General features: G+C 46.4%; 1 protein-coding gene across 1 annotated transcript; it reads left to right on the top strand.

Annotated features, from left to right (window-relative positions):
- Positions 1-6,781: 6,781 nt before the first annotated feature.
- Positions 6,782-19,389, top strand: LOC311308349 (EP-cadherin-like; the record flags this gene model as incomplete). The annotated part of the gene is made up of 13 exons (XM_084437310.1): positions 6,782-6,911; positions 9,329-9,516; positions 11,242-11,247; positions 12,029-12,126; positions 12,722-12,797; positions 14,089-14,214; positions 14,658-14,798; positions 14,937-15,092; positions 16,732-16,876; positions 16,966-17,138; positions 17,322-17,519; positions 17,704-17,859; positions 19,198-19,389. 13 exons carry the CDS (start codon positions 6,782-6,784, stop codon positions 19,387-19,389), a joined length of 1,785 nt encoding a protein of 594 aa, XP_084293436.1.

Here is a 19,389-nt window from a genome sequence, read left to right on the forward strand (position 1 = left end):
GTGCGTCTGATGGTAGATCGCTGCTTTAGCCTGTAGGCCTACTGTTCATAGCTATCATGCTAGTATTGGAGTTGTGTCCGATCTGCCTCTCGAAGTGATTTTATTAAATAAAGGTGTATTTTGTATATTACGCAAGTTGTCTGGCTGTTTACCTTAAAGAGGCCCCGACCTGCATCTGCCCTTATGGTTACAATTTGGCACTGCGAGCAATTGGTCAGTTGGGTGTGCCAGTCTATCTCCCAGGTGCGAGTCCAATACTTTCACAGCTACTCTTCTTGTGCAGTGGAGATCGGAAGGTTGATTTTGGTGTCCTTCTTTATTTTGGTGTGCTGGGACTACTGCCTCTTGTGGTGCCAACAGAGAAATGCAGGTCAACATTGACCGGAGGGAGGGAGGGAGGGACAACCGGACAAACGCTATCCTAGGCGCAAGCAGCACTTCCAAGTTCAGAATGCACTTGAGGAACCCTGAGAACAAGCTGATCATTAGATCGGGTCTGGTAGGTGCCAAGGCTCCTGTCCAACAGAGACGAGATGTAAGGTGGAAGTTTACCAATAATGGCTTTGAAAATAAACAAATATCAGTGATAGTTAGGCCTTAGAGAAAGAGATTACTTAGTAGCCCATGCTGTGTTCGTTCTCTGGTCCTCTGACTTGCCAACACATGACCACTTGTCCTGAAGACTGCTTTAGCTAGCTATATCACCAAAAAGCTACTGATTTGACTGTGCGGGTGGACGGTATTTATAGGCTACTTATAGGTGTAGTAGTTTATGGATTTTTGGGGCAGAACTTCACCAGTCTCATTGCTGTCCATATAAAGTTGATTCTTGCTTAGGTGTCTCTAATACCAGTGTATATTTAGATGAGCTGCCCAACGTTGTGACCTAATAGGTCATAGAAGATCATAGAAGGTCAGTCTAAGGGTCATAGAAGTCCAGAGAAGAATTTCTCGATTGACTTAGTCAGCAAAGAGCCGTCAACAACAGCTGTAAAGTTGCTTAATCGGACATTAGATATAGTTCAGTTCCCTAGCAGGTCTAATCTTGAACTGGTTTTGTGCCATCATCGCTTCTCACCATAAATAAAAAGATTGTCAGGTGACCAGCCTCTACTAAGCACCCCCACTAAACAGTATAAAAGAAGAACCACTGGAATGGAGGGGTGCGCTTAACCTCGTAGCTCATGTTGGTTTAAACTATCTTACGCTGGCTTTAGCTTTAGTTTTAGCTTAGCAAGCTAGCATGCTAGCTCACACCTGTTGTCCACGCTGCTCTAACTTCAACGTCATGCTACTCTACTCTGCTGTCACGGTATTGTAATCGTCTATTCTTGTTACGTAACTGTTTTGTAATAAGCAACGTGTCAAAACTATATTGGACCATGCCTAAAGCTTGGTTACTGTACTGTGTTTTGATATGCTTATTCTTTGTTAAATAAACTACAGAAAGATTTCTCTTCTCCATATTCATTGATCAGTAATGTTTTAATTAAGGTTTCCCACATCATAGGCTTAGTGAGTTTAACCAATTCAACTCACTTACAGAAGGTCAGTAGGAAGGTCTGTAGACCAGACAGGTCAGTAGGAAGGTCACGCAGTAGCAGAGTGAGGTGTGGAAGACTAAGACGGAGACATGCTCCATCCAAGGAACATAATTAGCCTACAGTCCAAGAACTTTTTTTTAAACAGCACTGATACAGGAAGGGACTTGTCTCTGTCTAGGCCTAACCCAAGTTCTTGACAGATCAGAGCATGTCATATAGAGCTGTGCTGGTAAGTTTGTGATGTAGTGTACCACCATCATCACCTCTTTCTTTTTATGATTAAATTAGCTAGCAATATACAACGTTAAATAGCTAGCTAACTCAAGCGGGAAACACGGCCAATGTTTGAATTAACTACATTAGCTTTAGCTAGCAACCTTCATTCGTTCATTTATTGTAACTTTACTTAATGCAAGTACAACCGCTGCCTCTTGTTAATAATATTCTCGGGGATGAATGACATAAATAATTACAAGAAGCAAGCAAGCAGCCCACAATGAAATGATTTAGTAGTTTTTATAAGTTACCAGGCTCGTCCGCTGACTGTTACCTCCTCCATGCTTACTTCAGCCTGTAGCAGGTGCTCCTCAACTTTGGTCGCCCCACAAAACACAGCGCGTGCGTGAGTGCGTCAATCAAATATTTGTCTATATGGAGAAGAGAGGAGTCAGTTCATCACCTTCCCTCGGTCCTCCCACGTAATTTCACCGCACAAATGAAATGGTTCATTTTTATTTTATGTCGGAAAAAATACCGAGGTCATGACCTCAGTGTCCTCAATGGTAGTTACGGCCATGGCAGGTGAGTACAGCTCAGTAGACTAGGACGGTCTGTAGACCAGACAGGTCAGTAGATATCTCAGTAGACCAGGACGGTCTGTAGACCAGACAGGTCAGTAGATAGCTCAGTAGACCAGGACGGTCTGTAGACCAGACAGGTCAGTAGATATCTCAGTAGACCAGGACAGTCTGTAGACCAGACAGGTCAGTAGATATCTCAGTAGACTAGGACGGTCTGTAGACCAGACAGGTCAGTAGATATCTCAGTAGACTAGGACGGTCTGTAGACCAGACAGGTCAGTAGATATCTCAGTAGACTAGGACGGTCTGTAGACTAGACAGGTCAGTAGGAACTTCAGTGGTCTGGTCACACAGCAGCAGAGCAGGGTGTGGAGGACTGAGGCTGAGACAGGAGCCTCCTCATCTTTCCAAGGAACATAATTAGCATACACTCCAGTTCATTTCCCAGAACAAAGTACATTTTTATACAGCACTGACACAGGAAGGGACTTGTCTCTGTGTAGGCCTAACCCACATTTATCTCCTGATAGATCCGCGCATGTCCTATATAACTGTGCTGAATCAAGGCTATGAATGCCTTACCTTTTATGGTAAGCTTGTTATCATTTCCCATGTTTGGAGTCAGCAGATGGGTGGCACCTGGCATTAGTTAATATATACCCGCTGAAGCTTATAAAGCTACGTATGAAGCTGCTTATAAAGCAGAAACAAGCAACATTGGAATAGTTGCCTAAAAGCCTTAAACCTTTTCCTTGATTGATTAACAGTAAGGAATGGGGACCTTTAGGTTCGTGAAGTTGGGAATATTAATCACTTTTCTGCAGGTAAGACTTGCATGACTGTTTTCAACAATGAGACTAGGCACTACTAAGTCAAACATGTGCACCATGAACATGTCAACCACACCCCATTCAACATTGTTAAATGTTTTCTAGTTTTGATTTATTTGGTCAAATGGTGTTTGAGGGTTGTGTTTATGACAAGGATTCATATTACCTATGTTTTTACATTTTAATTTACTTTTCAAACCACTTTGTACATAATGTGATATTTTATTCACTACTATGAATAAATGCATAGCAGAGCTCTAAACTCTATGAAAAGTATAGAAGGGCCCTTGAGCACTTTCATTAAATCCTAAAAAATCCAGATAACGGCACAAATGACTGTCCTCAACTGTCCGGCAAAGATACAATGTGCACCAGTCAGTTTTTGCTTGTGTCCTGGCAACGTGAAGCAGCTGCATGTTATTCCTATATCAGATCGTTTGCAGCTAAATCAAAGGGTTCAGTGTAGGCTACATATGCAGGTTCTGACCACTGGGTTTCATTCAACCTGTTTCTCGTTCTAAGAGACGCTTGTTCAGTGTTGAGTGAACCATTAAAAACGAATTCTCAGCTAATGATCATGGATCTACAGAGCATTTAGGAGCAACGCGGAGCTGCTTGGGCATCAGAACCCGTACTATGGCGCAAGCGTCTGAAGCACAAGCTTCTAAGTGCAAAGCCAATCAATGATTGCAGAAGAAGAGAGCACAAATCTCCATTCTACAACCAAATCCCACAGACTCCATACCTAACGGCAAGGCTAACTTTGTCACGGTTGCACACATACAACCAAGCCATACTCTCTCTCTGATCTATCCAACATGATCGAACTACCTAAATGAAAGTAATCTGATCTATGTTGTGAAATATACTGACTATAGCTATTCCAATTCAGGTGGGGACCTATCCAACTCTATTCGGTCAGGGACATTGAGCAAACATCAAGGAGGAGGGGCATCATTGGCTTCGTCTCAGCCCACAGAATCCAGCAAGCTCAAACACACAGTTTCAAGTTGATTTTGTGTCATTAAAGACAGAGAATAACCACCCCACTGACTCCCATTCAGTTGGGTATCCCCCTTGCCACCTCTGTATTTAGACTGAAACTGCCCATTGGTTGTCTTCTCATCAATCTGGTAAAAAAATAAATAAACCAAATGTCAAGAAGTGGACATCATTGGTTCCTCTCGACCTAAAGAATCTAGCTAGTATTTGAGCAGTTTGGAATTGGTTAGTGTCATTATAAGCACAGAGAATAACCGTCCATTGACTGCCATTCAGTTGGGAAATACATTTCCCCATTCATTCTCTACGGTGGCCAGTTTGATCAAGCTCTGAACACATGCCCATGCTCCAATCATGAGGGAGTGCAATATTGCCATTTGTAACAAAACCCCACAAACTCCCCACAGTTGTAAAACCAACTGACCTAACCATACACTATCTCTGATCTATCCAACTAACCTAACCATACTCTATCTCTGATCTATCCAACTGACCTAACCATACTCTATCTCTGATCTATCGAACTGACCTAACCATACACTATCTCTGATCTAACCAACTAACCTAACCATACTCTATCTCTGATCTATCCAACTGACCTAACCATACTCTATCTCTGATCTATCCAACTGACCTAACCATACTCTATCTCTGATCTATCCAACTGACCTAACCATACACTATCTCTGATCTAACCAACTGACCTAACCATACTCTATCTCTTATCTATCCAACTGACCTAACCATACTCTATCTCTGATCTATCCAACTGACCTAACCATACTCTATCTCTGATCTATCCAACGTAATCAAACTACTTAAATAAGAGTCATCTGATCTATGTCGTGAAATATAATGGCTATAATGATATACCCACAATGTACCTAACCTTGATACTATGTGAATCCTAACATTTAGAACAAGCTCCCAAAGAGCTACAGTAAGCCCCTCAAGTCTCTGAACTCTGTGGATTTAGAAAGAAGATGGGCTCCTGAGTAGAATAGACTATATATTTTACTGAGACACCAAGCATAGTTTTTTATGTACAAAGAAAAATGTACTTGGCAATGGGAAAAATGAATTGTGGCAAACTCCTCCAGGTAGTGAGCCCTGATACACGTGACAGACAAATACACAAACGCACGCATAAAGGCACAGGGGTCAAATTAATATCCCCCTCGATTTCATTGTGTAACTCACAATTACACAAGTTTGTTTTTGTTTTTTTCCATCCAAGTATACTTTGATTTTTACATCAAAAACTATGCTTGGTGTCTCAGTGTAGTCTTAGACAAGTCTTAGACACGTTTAGACATTATCAGAGAGCAGAGCTTGAGGTGTTTAGCAGCCATACATGCACAGATGTCTGTATTTCAACATTCATTATATTGGACCATAGATAATGCTACATGGACTTGTTTGCCCACTAGATGGAGACATTGAGTGTGTGTGTGTGGGGGGGGGGGGCAGAATCAGTGACAGACAGGGGGCTTGTTACCACAAGCTAACATGCATAATGGGCGGGGAAGTTTAACATACTTGTTTGTCTTTGTTTTTACAAGCGATTGATTTGGGTGACTGGTCATACTTTCTGGGGGGGTTTAGTAAATCTGTCTGTTTAGGAGTGTGATTGGTTATGAATCACACATACCCTCAAAGTCAAAGTCCTCTGAAATGTCACTGAATATCACTGTCTTAACCTTGTGTCTGTTAGACCTTTGCTCCAGGGTCATTGGAGGAGCCAACATGTCTGCCTGTTTTCAACTCAGACCTGTTGATTTTCAAAGTGGAGAGAATGCAGCTCCCCAGGGGAAGAGTGCTTGGCAAAGGTAAGGGCATGATGTATCATCCTTCCATATTTCCTTACAACGTGTGTGCATCAGTAGGGGAAACACCTCTATAACCTCACAACCACAAACACATATGCACTTCAAAAAGTGCACATTTAGCAGCTTATTTCAAGCAGATCTATTATGACACCAAGTATTTCCTTGGTGTGAAGTGGTGCCTCGTCCACAGAGGACGCCATTGACCATATCCTCCACAATGCTCTATCCCACCTGGACAAGGGTAAGGGAGATTATGTGAGAACTGTTAAGTGCAGCTTTCAACACCCTAACCCCCCCCAGACTCATCACCTAACTCAGGTACCTGGAAACTAACATCCCCCTGTGCAGGCGGATCCTTGACTTCCTGACAGGCAGACCACAGGTGGTAAAGGCAGGCAGCTACATCATCCTCCCTCAGCCTCACCACGGGAGCCTCGCGTCCTATCCCCACTGCTATCCTCCCTCAGCCTCACCACGGGAGCCTCGCGTCCTATCCCCACTGCTATCCTCCCTGTACACGCGACTGTGCAGCCACCTACGAGTCCTACTGCGTCGTTAAGTTCGCTGATGACACAGCTGTGGTAGGCCTGATCTCCAACAACGAGAGGACCTACCTGGTGGAGGTGCGGTGCCTGACTTAGTGGTGTCAGGACAACAACCTCCATCTGAATGTCAGTAAGACGAAGGAGATGACAGTGAAGTAACATTTCACTGTATATTGTATACTGTACAGTACTATATACATGTGACAAATAATATCTGAATGGCAGTGGACTATGAAGCAGGAGAGGATCTACGGCCCTGTAAACATTGATGGGAGTGGGACCCCTGTGGAGAGAGTGGACAACCTCAAATATCTTGGTGTCCAGATCACCAAGGACCTGACATGGACAAAACACATGGGCTGTGTTCCGAACTGCATACTTCCATACTATATAGTATGCCAAAAAAGGATGTAGTGTGTCCCAATACATAGTATGCCACATGCAGTATGGCAAAAATACCAGGATGTCCTACTACATCAGGTCATATTTAGCAGTATGTAAGCCAGCAGACTTTTCTGCTGGCTTAAAAAAATTCTACAATTTGACTGCAGTAACCCATTAAATACATACCAAGCACAAAATTGTAAAAACAGGACAAAATCCTAAAAAAAAAAATATGAAAGAAAAAAAAAGTGGAATTTGTGAATCGATCGGTAATCATAGAGAATAGAATCACGGTTTTTACATGAGCATTGAGCAATTCCCCTGCGCGCCCGCCCGCGCGCCTCCAGGCGTGCGTGCCCGCGCAGGGGTATTGCGGGTATTGCGATATGCGGAGCGCGCCCACTAAACGCCGTCCGAGTAGCTCCACTCCTGGGTCCAGTTCCTACCTATAGGGGGAGGCTGCTAAATCTGCTCAAAGACGCCACCTGGCGGTGGTGCATCACTAAAATGAAATAACACCCGTCTGAAATCCCACGATACTGCGATGGTGAACCGCGGGATGGATCATTTCTAACTACTCCCAACTGTAACGCATCCCGTCGTCTTTCCCCAAAGGCAGCTGGGAGTAGACAGTAGGCAGCGTGCATGGGAGGCGCCACAGGGACCAACCAAGTGCTCCTGTCCTCCCGGATGGACAGCGTCAGCAATCTATTCTTCTCATGGATGTATTAATAGAACTGGATACATACAGCCACTCCATTCACTGGCCGCTATCAACAATGAAGCCATATTGAACCGCGCCATCTTGGCAAATTTGTAGTCATTTGACCATTTCCGGTGACTTTTGTACTTGCAGTTGAGCTTTTCTGTCCGACGCGCGTCCACGTCCACGGTCAACGTTGGCGTTGACCGCTTCTAGCTATCGAATGGCCGACTGGTGTAAGATGGATAGCCTAACGTTAGAGAGATAAATGTAGGCTATGGTTATGTTAATAAAGGTAACAATGATGTTGTAACATGCATGCAGCACTTCCGATCTGATCTGAACGATTGATTCATTATTACCATGGATCGGTATTGGGATTGATCTAGGGTGAATGTGAAATAGCAGCCACGAACTCAGCGGGTTATCCGAGATGCGGTAGCCGCGGCCAAAGCTCCTGCTGGCGGGGAGTGAAGCTTTTCAACTCGCCTGTCACTGGCTCCCTGGAGGAATTTAGCCTGGCTGCAATAACGTTATCGCGAACGGAATGAATACCATCTACTAGCAAACAAAACATGTTCAGTTATAATTAACCTGTTAAAACTAAGATGCCTGGATGAAAAAATAATTTTTCCAATGGATATATTTTACAAAAACGGGTTAATATGCAAGCCGGTTTTCATTGCTAAATCAAAGCGGGGAGAGCCGGGAACGTGCGTAGGACAGAAAAGCACAACTGCGCAAGTACAAAAGTCACCGGAAATAGCAAAATGACTACAAATCTAGCCAAGATGGCGCGGTTCAATAGGCCTTCACTTTAGATTTCGAATCCTGGGGGCTTGATTCTTCTGCATGTTTTTCGATTTGGCCAATTTGTGAGGAAACCCTTGCGAACATAGGAAAAACATGCAAACTCAGCACAGAAAGGCCCAGGACCTTCTTGCTGTGGGGCGACTGTAGTAGTAGCCTACTGCGCCACACGTGAGCAATTTTGGGGTCCAGTGTCTTGCTCAAGGACACGCGCCACCGCCTGGCTGGGATCGAAACGAGATCGAACTAGGATCGAACCGGGGTCCTGTATAGGAGTATCAATATTTCAGACTGACCACCAGAGGGGAGCAACGACTACCTCTACCTTGCATGATTTCATATTGGGAAAAGTCGATGCACTTAATTGACAAACACTTTCAGCAGATTGTACACTCATACGGTCCAGCTTGATTCCAGGTTTAAAACTATTTAATGAAGGATTTTCTGAAACATCAGTGGAATGAATGTAGGCAAAATTCACTTCCTGATAAGCTATATATTGCTGCTACTCTCTTCTATTCCGATAGTGATATATTATTGCACTGGTAGCCTACTCCATGTATCGTTTTTAATTTTCTTGAGCCTTTCCACGTGCACATTGTAAATGAGACCTCTCTTAATGTCTCAATGGGCTCCCCTGGCCGAATAAAGGTAAAATAAAAAACCGATAACGGAAAAACGTTTCACTGCTCTTTGTACTTACTATACTGAAATGTAGCATGCGACCAATAAACTTGACTTGTTTATCTCCGATTTATTTGTACTGGATGTATATACGTACATATTTGTAATCTATTCTCTACTATACTGTACACATGCTGTACATCTATCTATCGATCTATCTGTCTGTCTGCCTGTCTGTCTGCCTGTCTGTGTTCCAGTGGGATTTGATGACTGCTCGGGCCGGACCAGGTTCCTGTTTGACACGGATGACACACGCTTCAGGGTGGAGCCAGACGGCACCCTGAAGCTGAAGAGGGCGGTGACGCTCCACTCTGGACACAAGGACTTCTCTGTCCACGCCTGGGACTCCCTGGGGAGGAAGATGACTGTCCTTGTGAGGGTGCAGGTGCATAATGTCGTGTTATTCTTTTACACATACACGTGAGTCCTTCTGTATTTCAATGTAGTGTCTTTATTACGTCTCGTTCTCTCCTCTACCATCTCCTCTCCCGTTCTCCCGCCCGTAACCTAGCCAACCCAACCTGACGTCACTACGGTGGCCTGTAACAATAACAATAACACCACATCTCTCTTTCTAGAATCAATGGGTAGACTGCCATTGATTCATCAGACCTTAGAGGATTATTCTGCCTCTATAACTAAAAGGTCTGATCTGAACCTGATCAAATAAACAATTATACTAACAACCCTATAGTATATATCTATATAACACAAAACAAGAGCATAAACACATCTCTTTCTTTCTATTTTTTTTTTCACAAGTCCAACCTAGCAGGTTTCACCACAACTCTCCCAGACCTGGTTCTGGGAGTAGCTGGTGGTTCTGGGACATTCTGGTCCATTGTTTCTGTAGAACCCTGCTTTGGGACACATCCCAGAGGTTGCTCCGCAGCACCACCACCACTCTGCGCCGGTGAGGGCTCCATGGGGATGAGATGGCGCCGGTTTCTCCGTACCGTCCCATGAGGTCCATCCACGACGTACGACCGTGGAGTAGGGTGACTGCTGACCACGACTCCAGTTGCATTTTGATCGGTGACCCACACTTCCTTTCCAGGAGTGAGTCTGTCGAGACATCTTGCACGATGACGCCGATTGTAGCTTTGTGCGTCTCTCCTCCTCTTTACCTCTTCCTTCAGGACCACCGCCGCACTGTCGGGAAGAGCAGGGGCCAGTAGAGCAGGAAGTGTAGGCACCGTCGTGCGGAGTCTCCTTCCCATCAGAAGTTGAGCCGGACTGTACCCGTTATGCAGCGGGGTGGCTCTGTACGCCAGCAGAGCGCGGTATGGGTCAGCTGCCTTCTTCAGGAGACCTTTTATTGTCTTGACAGCCCGTTCTGCTTCCCCATTACTTTGAGGATATTTCGGGCTGCTTGTGACATGACGAAATCCGTAGGACGCCGCAAATGCCGCAAAGGCCATTCCAGAGAACTGCGGCCCGTTGTCCGTCACCAGTTCCTCTGGGATGCCGTGCCGTGCGTAGATCGATTTGAGGTGGTGGATGACATCTGTTGATTTTGTGGGGGTCAGCAGAGCGATCTCCACGTATCTTGATGCGTAATCCACAACCAGCAGGTATGTCTTGCTCTCCAGCATGAACAGGTCTGCTCCCAATTTCTGCCATGGTCGCCCTGGGTATTGAGATGGCATCAGCGGCTCCTTTTGGTTCTGTCTCTCTTTGCTACATGTTCGGCAGTTGAGGACTAATTCGTTCAGCTGCTGGCTCAGCCCAGGCCACCATACAGACTGTCTTGCGCGCTCCCTGCACTTTACCACCCCCTGGTGGCCTTCATGCAGCCTGGCAAGCACTTCATTTCTCATTGTTGAAGGGATGACGAGCCTGCTTCCCCTCAGCAAAAGTCCATCCTCTACTGTGAATAGCGCCTGTTCCGCCCAGTACAGCCTGAGAGCAGGTTCACTGTTGTTGTGTGCTGGCCATCCCTCTGCACTCAGCTGCATCACCCGTGCGCACACACTGTCCCTCTTCAGCTGCTCTCTCAGCTCGTCCAGGTAGGCGGTGCTCGCTGGCAGGTTCTCCATTATCATGTCCACGTAGATGTTAGTACTCTCGAATAACTCCTTCTCATCCGGTGTCTCTCTCCTCTTCACAGGAGCACGTGAGAGTGTATCGGCAGTCCACAGGCACTTCCCTGGCACATGAGCAATGGAGTAAGAATAGCGCATCAGGCGCATCCGGAAGCGCAGAATCCGTGGAGGAAGAGCATCCAACGGCTGAGACCCCAGCAGACTCAGGAGCGGCTTGTGGTCTGTCTCTAGCTGGAAGTGTCTGCCGATGAGAAAGTTGCGAAACCTCTCGCAAGCCCAGGTCAGGCCCAAGGCTTCCTTCTCAACCTGCGCGTATCTCTGCTCAGTTTGTGTGAGAGACCGCGACACATAGGCTACAGGTCTCCACACTCCATCCCATTTTTGGAGAAGCACACTCCCTAAGCCATAGGATGACGCGTCCGCTGAGACTTTGCACTCCCTGTTGGAGTCGTACATGGCCAACACTGGTGGGGATATTAGTGCATCCTTCAAATCTTGAAAGGCCCTGGCCTGCTCGAAGCCCCACAACCAGCAGTTCTTCTTTGACAGAAGGTCCCGCAGCGGCTTATCTCTCTCCGCCAGCTGTGGGATAAACTTCCCCAGCTGGTTTACCATGCCGAGAAAGCTCCTCAGCTCACTCACATTCGTCGGCTCCTCCATCCTCCTCACAGCCTCTGTCTTACTCGGGTCAGGGCTAATACCACTGGTGGAGATTATATGGCCTAGAAAGGTCACCTCTTCTTTCGACAGGTCGCACTTATCGATGTTCAGGGTGATTCCGGCCTTCTCAATCCTCCCCAGCACGACGTGCAGACGAGCATCATGTTCCTCTTGTGATCGGCCCCACACCAGCACATCGTCCATGTGGCAGACTACACCCTCCAGCCCTCCCGTGACCTCTGTCACCATTCTGTTTTGGAAGTGTTCGGGGGCAGAGGCGATGCCGAAAGGTAGACGGTTGAAGTAATATCTGCCAAAGGGCGTGATGAAGGTGGTGTACTTTGATGAATCTTCCGTCAGAGGTATTTGCCAAAACCCCATGTTCGCGTCTAACTTGCTGAATATTCTGGCTCCAGCCAGCATTCCCAGTGTTTCCTCCACTGTTGGTAGGGTGTACTTTTCCCGGCACACTGACTCATTGAGGTTTGTGAGATCAACACAGATGCGAACAGCACCTGTCTTCTTGGGAACCACCACAATGCCGGCACACCAGTCAGTTGGCTCCTCGATTCGGCTGATCACTCCAAGGCTTTCCATGCGGGACAGCTCTTGCCTGACTTTGTCCATCAGTGGCAACGGAATCCTTCTGGGTGTCTTCAGTGAGAATGGTTGGGCCCCAGGTTTCAGCCTGATTGCATACGGCTGTCTCATCTCGCCGAGACCACTGCATATCTTTGGGTAGGTTGTCTTGAGCGTCTCCATCGTGATACTGTCAAGACGTGCCACAAGCTCCATCTTACTAATAGCAGGTCTCCCCAGCAACGCAGTGTGCAGGTGTCGAGTGACATACACATCCTCCAGCACCTCTTTCTCTCCTCTCCTTAGCAACAGTTCGGCGACGCCCACAACATCTAGTGGACTCCTCCCAGGTCCCATCAGTGGCTTAGTTGACTTCCGGAGGGTAGGTGGATCCTTGTCTCTGTAGATCTCTTGAAAAACAGTGTGAGGCATAACTGTAACATCAGCACCAGTGTCTATTTTGAATGGCACACGTCTGTCATCGATGTTTATGTTGACCATCCATGGCTCACCATCAGCTGTGATGCTGCCTAAGAACACACAGTCCTCATCCTCTTCACAGGAGCAGGAACAGTCCTCTTCAACCTCATGTACAGATTTGGATGACTTACACACACGCCTGTAATGCCCCATCTTCCCACATGAATGACATTTCACCTCATTAGCAGGGCAATCGCGCTGTGAATGGGGCAGAGAGCTGCCGCATTTATGGCACTGAACATTTTTCCCCTTTGAGTATTTGGCACTGTGTGGCTTGGCTGGGTAGCTGTTAGCCTGTTGAGGTTTGTTTTTAGCATACGTCTTGCCACTGCTCTTGAACACTCTGTCTACAGATTTAGCATCACTTGCCTCTGTCCTGGTGTCCCCTCGCAGAGAAGATTGCTGTCTTTTCACCTCTTCACTCTGCCTCGCCATGTTTATTGCCTTTTCCAAGGTCAAGTCCGGGTCCAGCTGCATGCGTTCGGACAGCCGCTTATCCATCAGTCCAACGACAAGCCTGTCACGAATCAGCTCGTCATGTAGCGCTCCATATGTACAATGCTCCGCCAGCGCATATAGTGCTGTCACAAATGAGTCTACAGTCTCGCATTCTCCTTGCTTGCGCATGTTAAATTTGGCACGCTCGTAGATAACATTTTTCTTGACTACGAAGAAACCCTGTAATCCATCACGCACCCCTTGGTAAGTACCTCTTAGAGCATCAGTCAGATTTAGTCCACGTAAAATATCATCCGCCTCATCTCCCATACAATATATTAGCGTGTTGACTTGATTCTCTTCAGTGCTAACATTCAGGTTACTTGCCAGACGAAATCTTTCAAACCTGCGTATCCATTTTGCCCACTCTTGCGGCTTTGAAAAGTCGAAGGACTCCGGAGGCTGAATGCTGAACGTAGCACTTGAAACTGGAACCGGCGCCGCTCTCTGGGCTGCCGCTGCTCCCGCGTTATCAACCATCCTTCTCTTCCTCTTTCTCTTCCTCCTCCGCATGAACTAAAATGACACTTGTCGGCCGATCTAACTCTTAACACTACTTACAGGACTTCTGACACCATGTCGTGTTATTCTTTTACACATACACGTGAGTCCTTCTGTATTTCAATGTAGTGTCTTTATTACGTCTCGTTCTCTCCTCTACCATCTCCTCTCCCGTTCTCCCGCCCGTAACCTAGCCAACCCAACCTGACGTCACTACGGTGGCCTGTAACAATAACAATAACACCACACATAACAGCCTCCATGGGTCACCAGCCCAGGGTCACCAGCCCAATGAGGTGGATTCTGTCACTCACACACAGGTGGGACAAGCCTCATTCTCTCTCACACACTCTTTCACTCACTCACTCATCCACTCACACACACACTCACTCACGCACGCACACACGCGCACACATGTACACACACACACAATTTTAGATATTTCCTTGGTACGGCATAACTACTGGCCAAACACCACCCCCTGATGGATGTGTGAGAAATTACAGTTCTCCTGGTGAATTGTAAATGGAGTGTTTTGTTTTTGCAGTCAAGTGAGACATTTCTGATTGTTGGTGTTGTCATGTATAGTATGTGTTCATGTATAATGTGTTTTCTACCCTGGTGCCTCTGAGAGAAAGAGAACATCAGGTTCTCTGTCTGATGTTGCTGGTTGTTCTCCCAGGCTGTCTGTCTGATGTAGGCTAGCTGTCTTCTCTCAGCTGATGTAGCTGCTAGATGATGTCATACCTGTCTGTCTCCCCAGTCTCCAGAGAGTCCAGCAGTGCCTGTGCTGCTCTTCCCCAAGGCCTCTGCAGGCCTGAAGAGGAGGAAAAGGGCCTGGGTCATCCCTCCCATCAATTTCCCTGAGAACAGTAGAGGACCCTTCCCCAAGCATATGGCGCAGGTAAGATGGAGCAGACTCAGGAAGTTGGGGCCCCTGCATTCTCATACGTGTAGGCCATTCTGTGACTGACGTGTGTGTGTGTGTGTCTGTGTGTGTGTGTCTGCGCGTGTGCGTGTGTGTGCGTGCATGTGTGTGCAGATTCGATCAAGCAACGATAAGGAAGTGACGGTCCACTACAGCATCGTAGGCCCAGGAGCAGACCAGCCTCCTGAGGGACTGTTCACAATTCATTGGAACTATGGCGTGCTGTACGTGACGCAGCCCCTGGACAGAGAGAAGCAGGACAAGTACAGGGTAGGAAACCTGGAGAGGAGACATCTTACTGGTTCACTTCATAGATATGGCATGTCCTGTTAGGGTCACAATTCGATTCCAAGACAATTTCGATTAGATTATGATAGAATTTTGAATTTAAATATTCAATTTCTACAATTTGACTGCAGTAACCCATTAAATACATCCCAAGCACAAAATTGTAAAAACAGGACAAAATCCTAAAAAAGAATTATGAAAGAAAAAAAAAGTGGAATTTGTGAATCGATCGGTAATCATAGAGAATAGAATCACGGTTTTTAAATGAATAGATTTTTCCCACCGCCATGTCCTGTGCTTCTCAAAAGAACTTAAAAGACAACCACTAATTACCTCTACCCTCAGGGGTTATGTTTTCAGTGCTGTGGATCCGTCTGTCTGTTACGCAAAAACTACCACCGATTTTCATGAAACTCGGTGGAGGGGTGTAGCATGGGCCAACCCATTACATCTACTATCAAAGCATGTGAGTGCGAAGGATTGATTCAGCTAGCTAGCTATTTTGCGGGTATTAGGACTAAAATAATTTTAGGGTGGCTAATATTAACTGTCTGCTTTGAACTAGCTAGCTTAGCAAGCTTGTAGCTAGCTAGCAATAGATTACTATCTTGGAAGCCAGACTCATTGCAGAAAAAATAGCATTTTCACGATAGTCAGGAGCCGCCCAGAACGATTTGAGTGAGTGGGAGTATTTGTGCATACTCTTGATCTTCTGTTGTTCTTATTGACTCTATTTCTGCAATAACTGCACTTATGGCTGTTTATTCTTCTAACGTTCATGTTACCACTTGTTGCTTTATTCTACTAGCGGACTCCTGTTGTGGTGTATTTCTCATCTACGGGAACTAATGAACTAATGAGGGACTGGGGGTGAAACAGCAGTTAAAATGCAGTCTCCTGATTGGTGCCCTATTTTCTGGGAAAGCACAAATTGTTTTGGGCGGCTGAAAGTCCAGACTTATCGTGAACACATCTTTTTTTTGTGATGAGTCTGGCTTCCAGGCTACTAGACTACTGCTGTTTGTCCTGTCATACAGGTATGTAGGTAGCTAGCTTGGTAGTTGAGATACATCAGAGAGCTGGAGAGCACCCCTTCAGCTGACCCCAGCTGTCTCAAACCTGCTCATAAATTACACTGGTGATGCACCACCACCAGTATCATTTTTGACGTCAGTACCCTAATGTCACTGTACATGCTGACGATGTACCTCATGGGACGGAGCACTGCGATCTCTGTGCCCTTCTACTTTAAAACTGGAACGCAAAAATGTTAAACTTGAATTAACCTTGCAAATGCATCCAAATCCAAAGCGCTTTACAGTAGCCTCTCATTCACCCATTCACACACATATTCACACACCAATGTCAGAAGCTGCCATGTAAGGTGCTAGCCTGCTCATTGGGAGCAATTTGGGGTTCAGGGTCTTGCCCAAGGACACTTCCACATATGGACAGGAGGAGGCGGGATTCGAACCACCGACCCTATGACCCGCCCTACCACAGCCACAGCCGCCCTGAAAATGAATTTGTAGTTAAGCTGTGTGTGTTTGTGTGTGTGTGTGTGTGTGTGTGTGTGTGTGTGTGTGTGTGTGTGTGTGTGTGTGTGTGTGTGCGTTTGCAGGTAACAGCCCATGCTGTGGCTGAGGGTCAGGGCATCTCTGAGGAACCCATGGACATCATCATCAACGTCATTGACATGAACGACAACAGACCGGTCTTCACAATGGACCCATTCCTAGGGACCGTTCCAGAGGCGTCTCCTATAGGTGAACACACACCATCTGTGTACAGTAGCTGAAGGTAGATTGCCAGGCTAGGAGACAAATGTAAATATAATCCCCCCACCACCCTACAGGTTTTGAGATTATTAAGGTGGTTGCCATGGATGCAGACGAGCCGGGCAGTGCCAACTCAGACGTCCGCTATGAAATCGTGAGCCAGGAGCCCCAGCTGCCCAGCCCCAACATGTTCACCATCAACCCTGTGAGCGGAGGCATCAGAGTCAACGCTGCCAACCTGGATAGAGAGGTGGGTGCTGGTCTGGACACTGAGCTAACGACACAAGAACAACCACAGTTACAGAAACATGGGTTAAGCCCAGAATCAGAACACAGGTGCTCAAGAGGGCCCAGAACCTGGAACTGTCCTCCCTGTAGCTTCTCCATGTATCACTGTGACCTTCTCTGACACCACACCTCTTCTGTCTTCCAGAACTTTCCCAAGTACACGCTGGAGATCCAGGCGGCCGATATGGAGGGAAGAGGGCTGACGACCCGAGGGAAGGTCATCATCACCGTCAGCGATAGCAACGACAGTGCACCGGAGTTCGTGCAGAAGGCGGCATGGGTCATTAATTCAATCAACATCCCTGAGAAGGACAGAGGGCCCTTCCCCAAGATGATAGTGCAGGTAAGAGGGAGCAGCCTGAGGTATTATAGCTACTGGACAGGCCCTTCATTATTTGAGTGTGTGTGTGTGTGTGTGTGTGTGTGTGTGTGTGTGTGTGTGTGTGTGTGTGTGTGTGTCTGTGTGTGTCTGTGTGTGTCTGTGTGTGTGTGTGTGTGTGTGTGTGTGTGTGTGTGTGTGTGTGTAGATTCGAACAGACAAGGATAAGGAAGTGACGGTCCACTACAGCATCGTAGGCCCGGGAGCAGACCAGCCTCCTGAGGGACTGTTCACAATTGATAGGAACTCTGGCGTGCTGTACGTGACGCAGCCCCTGGACAGAGAGAAGCAGGACAAGTACAAGGTAGGAAACCTGGGGAGGAGACCTAGTACAGGCTAACTTCCTAGAAGGAGGCATGATGTCTGCTGATGTCCACATGATGTTCTCTTTAGGGTTTCAGTTCTGTGAAGCATTTTGAGACTGTGCCATACTAAATAAACTTTACTTATTTACTTACTGTGCAATTCAAAGACCATTACCACTAATGTTACATCGGAACACAATTAGAATCAGAATCCGGTTATTGCCATGCAGTTTTACAAAGTAGGAATTTGCTCTCGGTCACGGTGCATAACATTGAGAAAACATGGACAAGGTGCAGAGATGAGACAGGACAGTGCAAAGACAGGATAGTGCAAAGGGTGAGCGCACAATGCTAGTGCAAAACAGGATAAGTTAAGAAAAAGAACAAAAAACAAAAAAAGTAGTGCAGTCAGTGTATGCAGTGAGTATGCAGAGTAATGTGTAAGTGAGTGTGTGTATGTGTATACTGTATGTGTGCGTGGCGTGATGTGGTGTGGTGCGTCCTATACACCTATGAATAGGTATGTACAATTTAGGGATGTAACGGTATGCACATTTCATACCACGATTATAGTGACCAAAATTACCGCAGTTCGGTATTATCACGGTATTTTTTAAAGATATGCTGAAAATGTTTAATAAGTACTGATAGACAGTCTGGAATCATTTCAACAACTTTTATTTAAAAAAAACACAAATAACATAGGGAAAGCCAGGCCTCTCAACGGTTGAAAGGGCATCATGTCCTTTGCTATGTAATATGGAAGGTAGTGAGGTATTTGGCATTTTTGGATGTGGGTGCGTAAGCGTATCATTTCCTCTGAAGTCGAAACTGGGAATGATGTCGGGCTGCATGTCTATGGTAGCCTATTTACCGTGTTTATTCAAAGCACGGTAATCGAAAACAGTTTTAATGATAATTTATTTTAAAACGGTAATACTAATCGTCAGGAATTTACGGTAACCGTTTCATCCCTAGTGCAAGTGTCTATCAACAGTGTCTCTCAAGATGGAGGAGGTGAGGATGGACTCAAAGATGCAGGTGTAGAAGAGTACCATCATTTCCTTTGATAGTCCGAATTTTTTCAGCTGCCTCAGAAAGTAAATCCTCTGTGGGCCTTCTTCACGAGAGAGCTGGTGTTTAGTTCCCATTTGAGGTCCCGGGAGATGGTGGTGCCCAGGAAGCGGGAGGAGTAGACAGTGGACCCTGGGGTGTAATTCAGTGTGAGGGGGGGTTTGTTTCTAAAGTCTATAATCATTTCCACTGTCTTGAGAGCGTTGAGCTCCAGGTTGTTTTGGCTGCACCAGGACAGCAGCTGGTCGATCTCCCACCTGCAGGCGGACTCGTCTCCCTCAGAGATGAGTCCGATGAGGGTGGTGTCGTCCACAAACTTCAGGAGCCTGACACAGTGGTGGCTGGAGGCGCAGCTGTTCGTGTACAGGGAGAAAAGTAGGGAGGACAGGACGCTGCCCTGGGGGGAGCCGGTGTCAAGCCAGAAATGTCCCATGTTGCACAGCCGTCTCAGCTAA

The sequence above is a fragment of the Borostomias antarcticus genome (assembly GCF_949987555.1).
Source record: "Borostomias antarcticus genome assembly, chromosome: 4".
NCBI lineage: Eukaryota > Metazoa > Chordata > Actinopteri > Stomiiformes > Stomiidae > Borostomias > Borostomias antarcticus.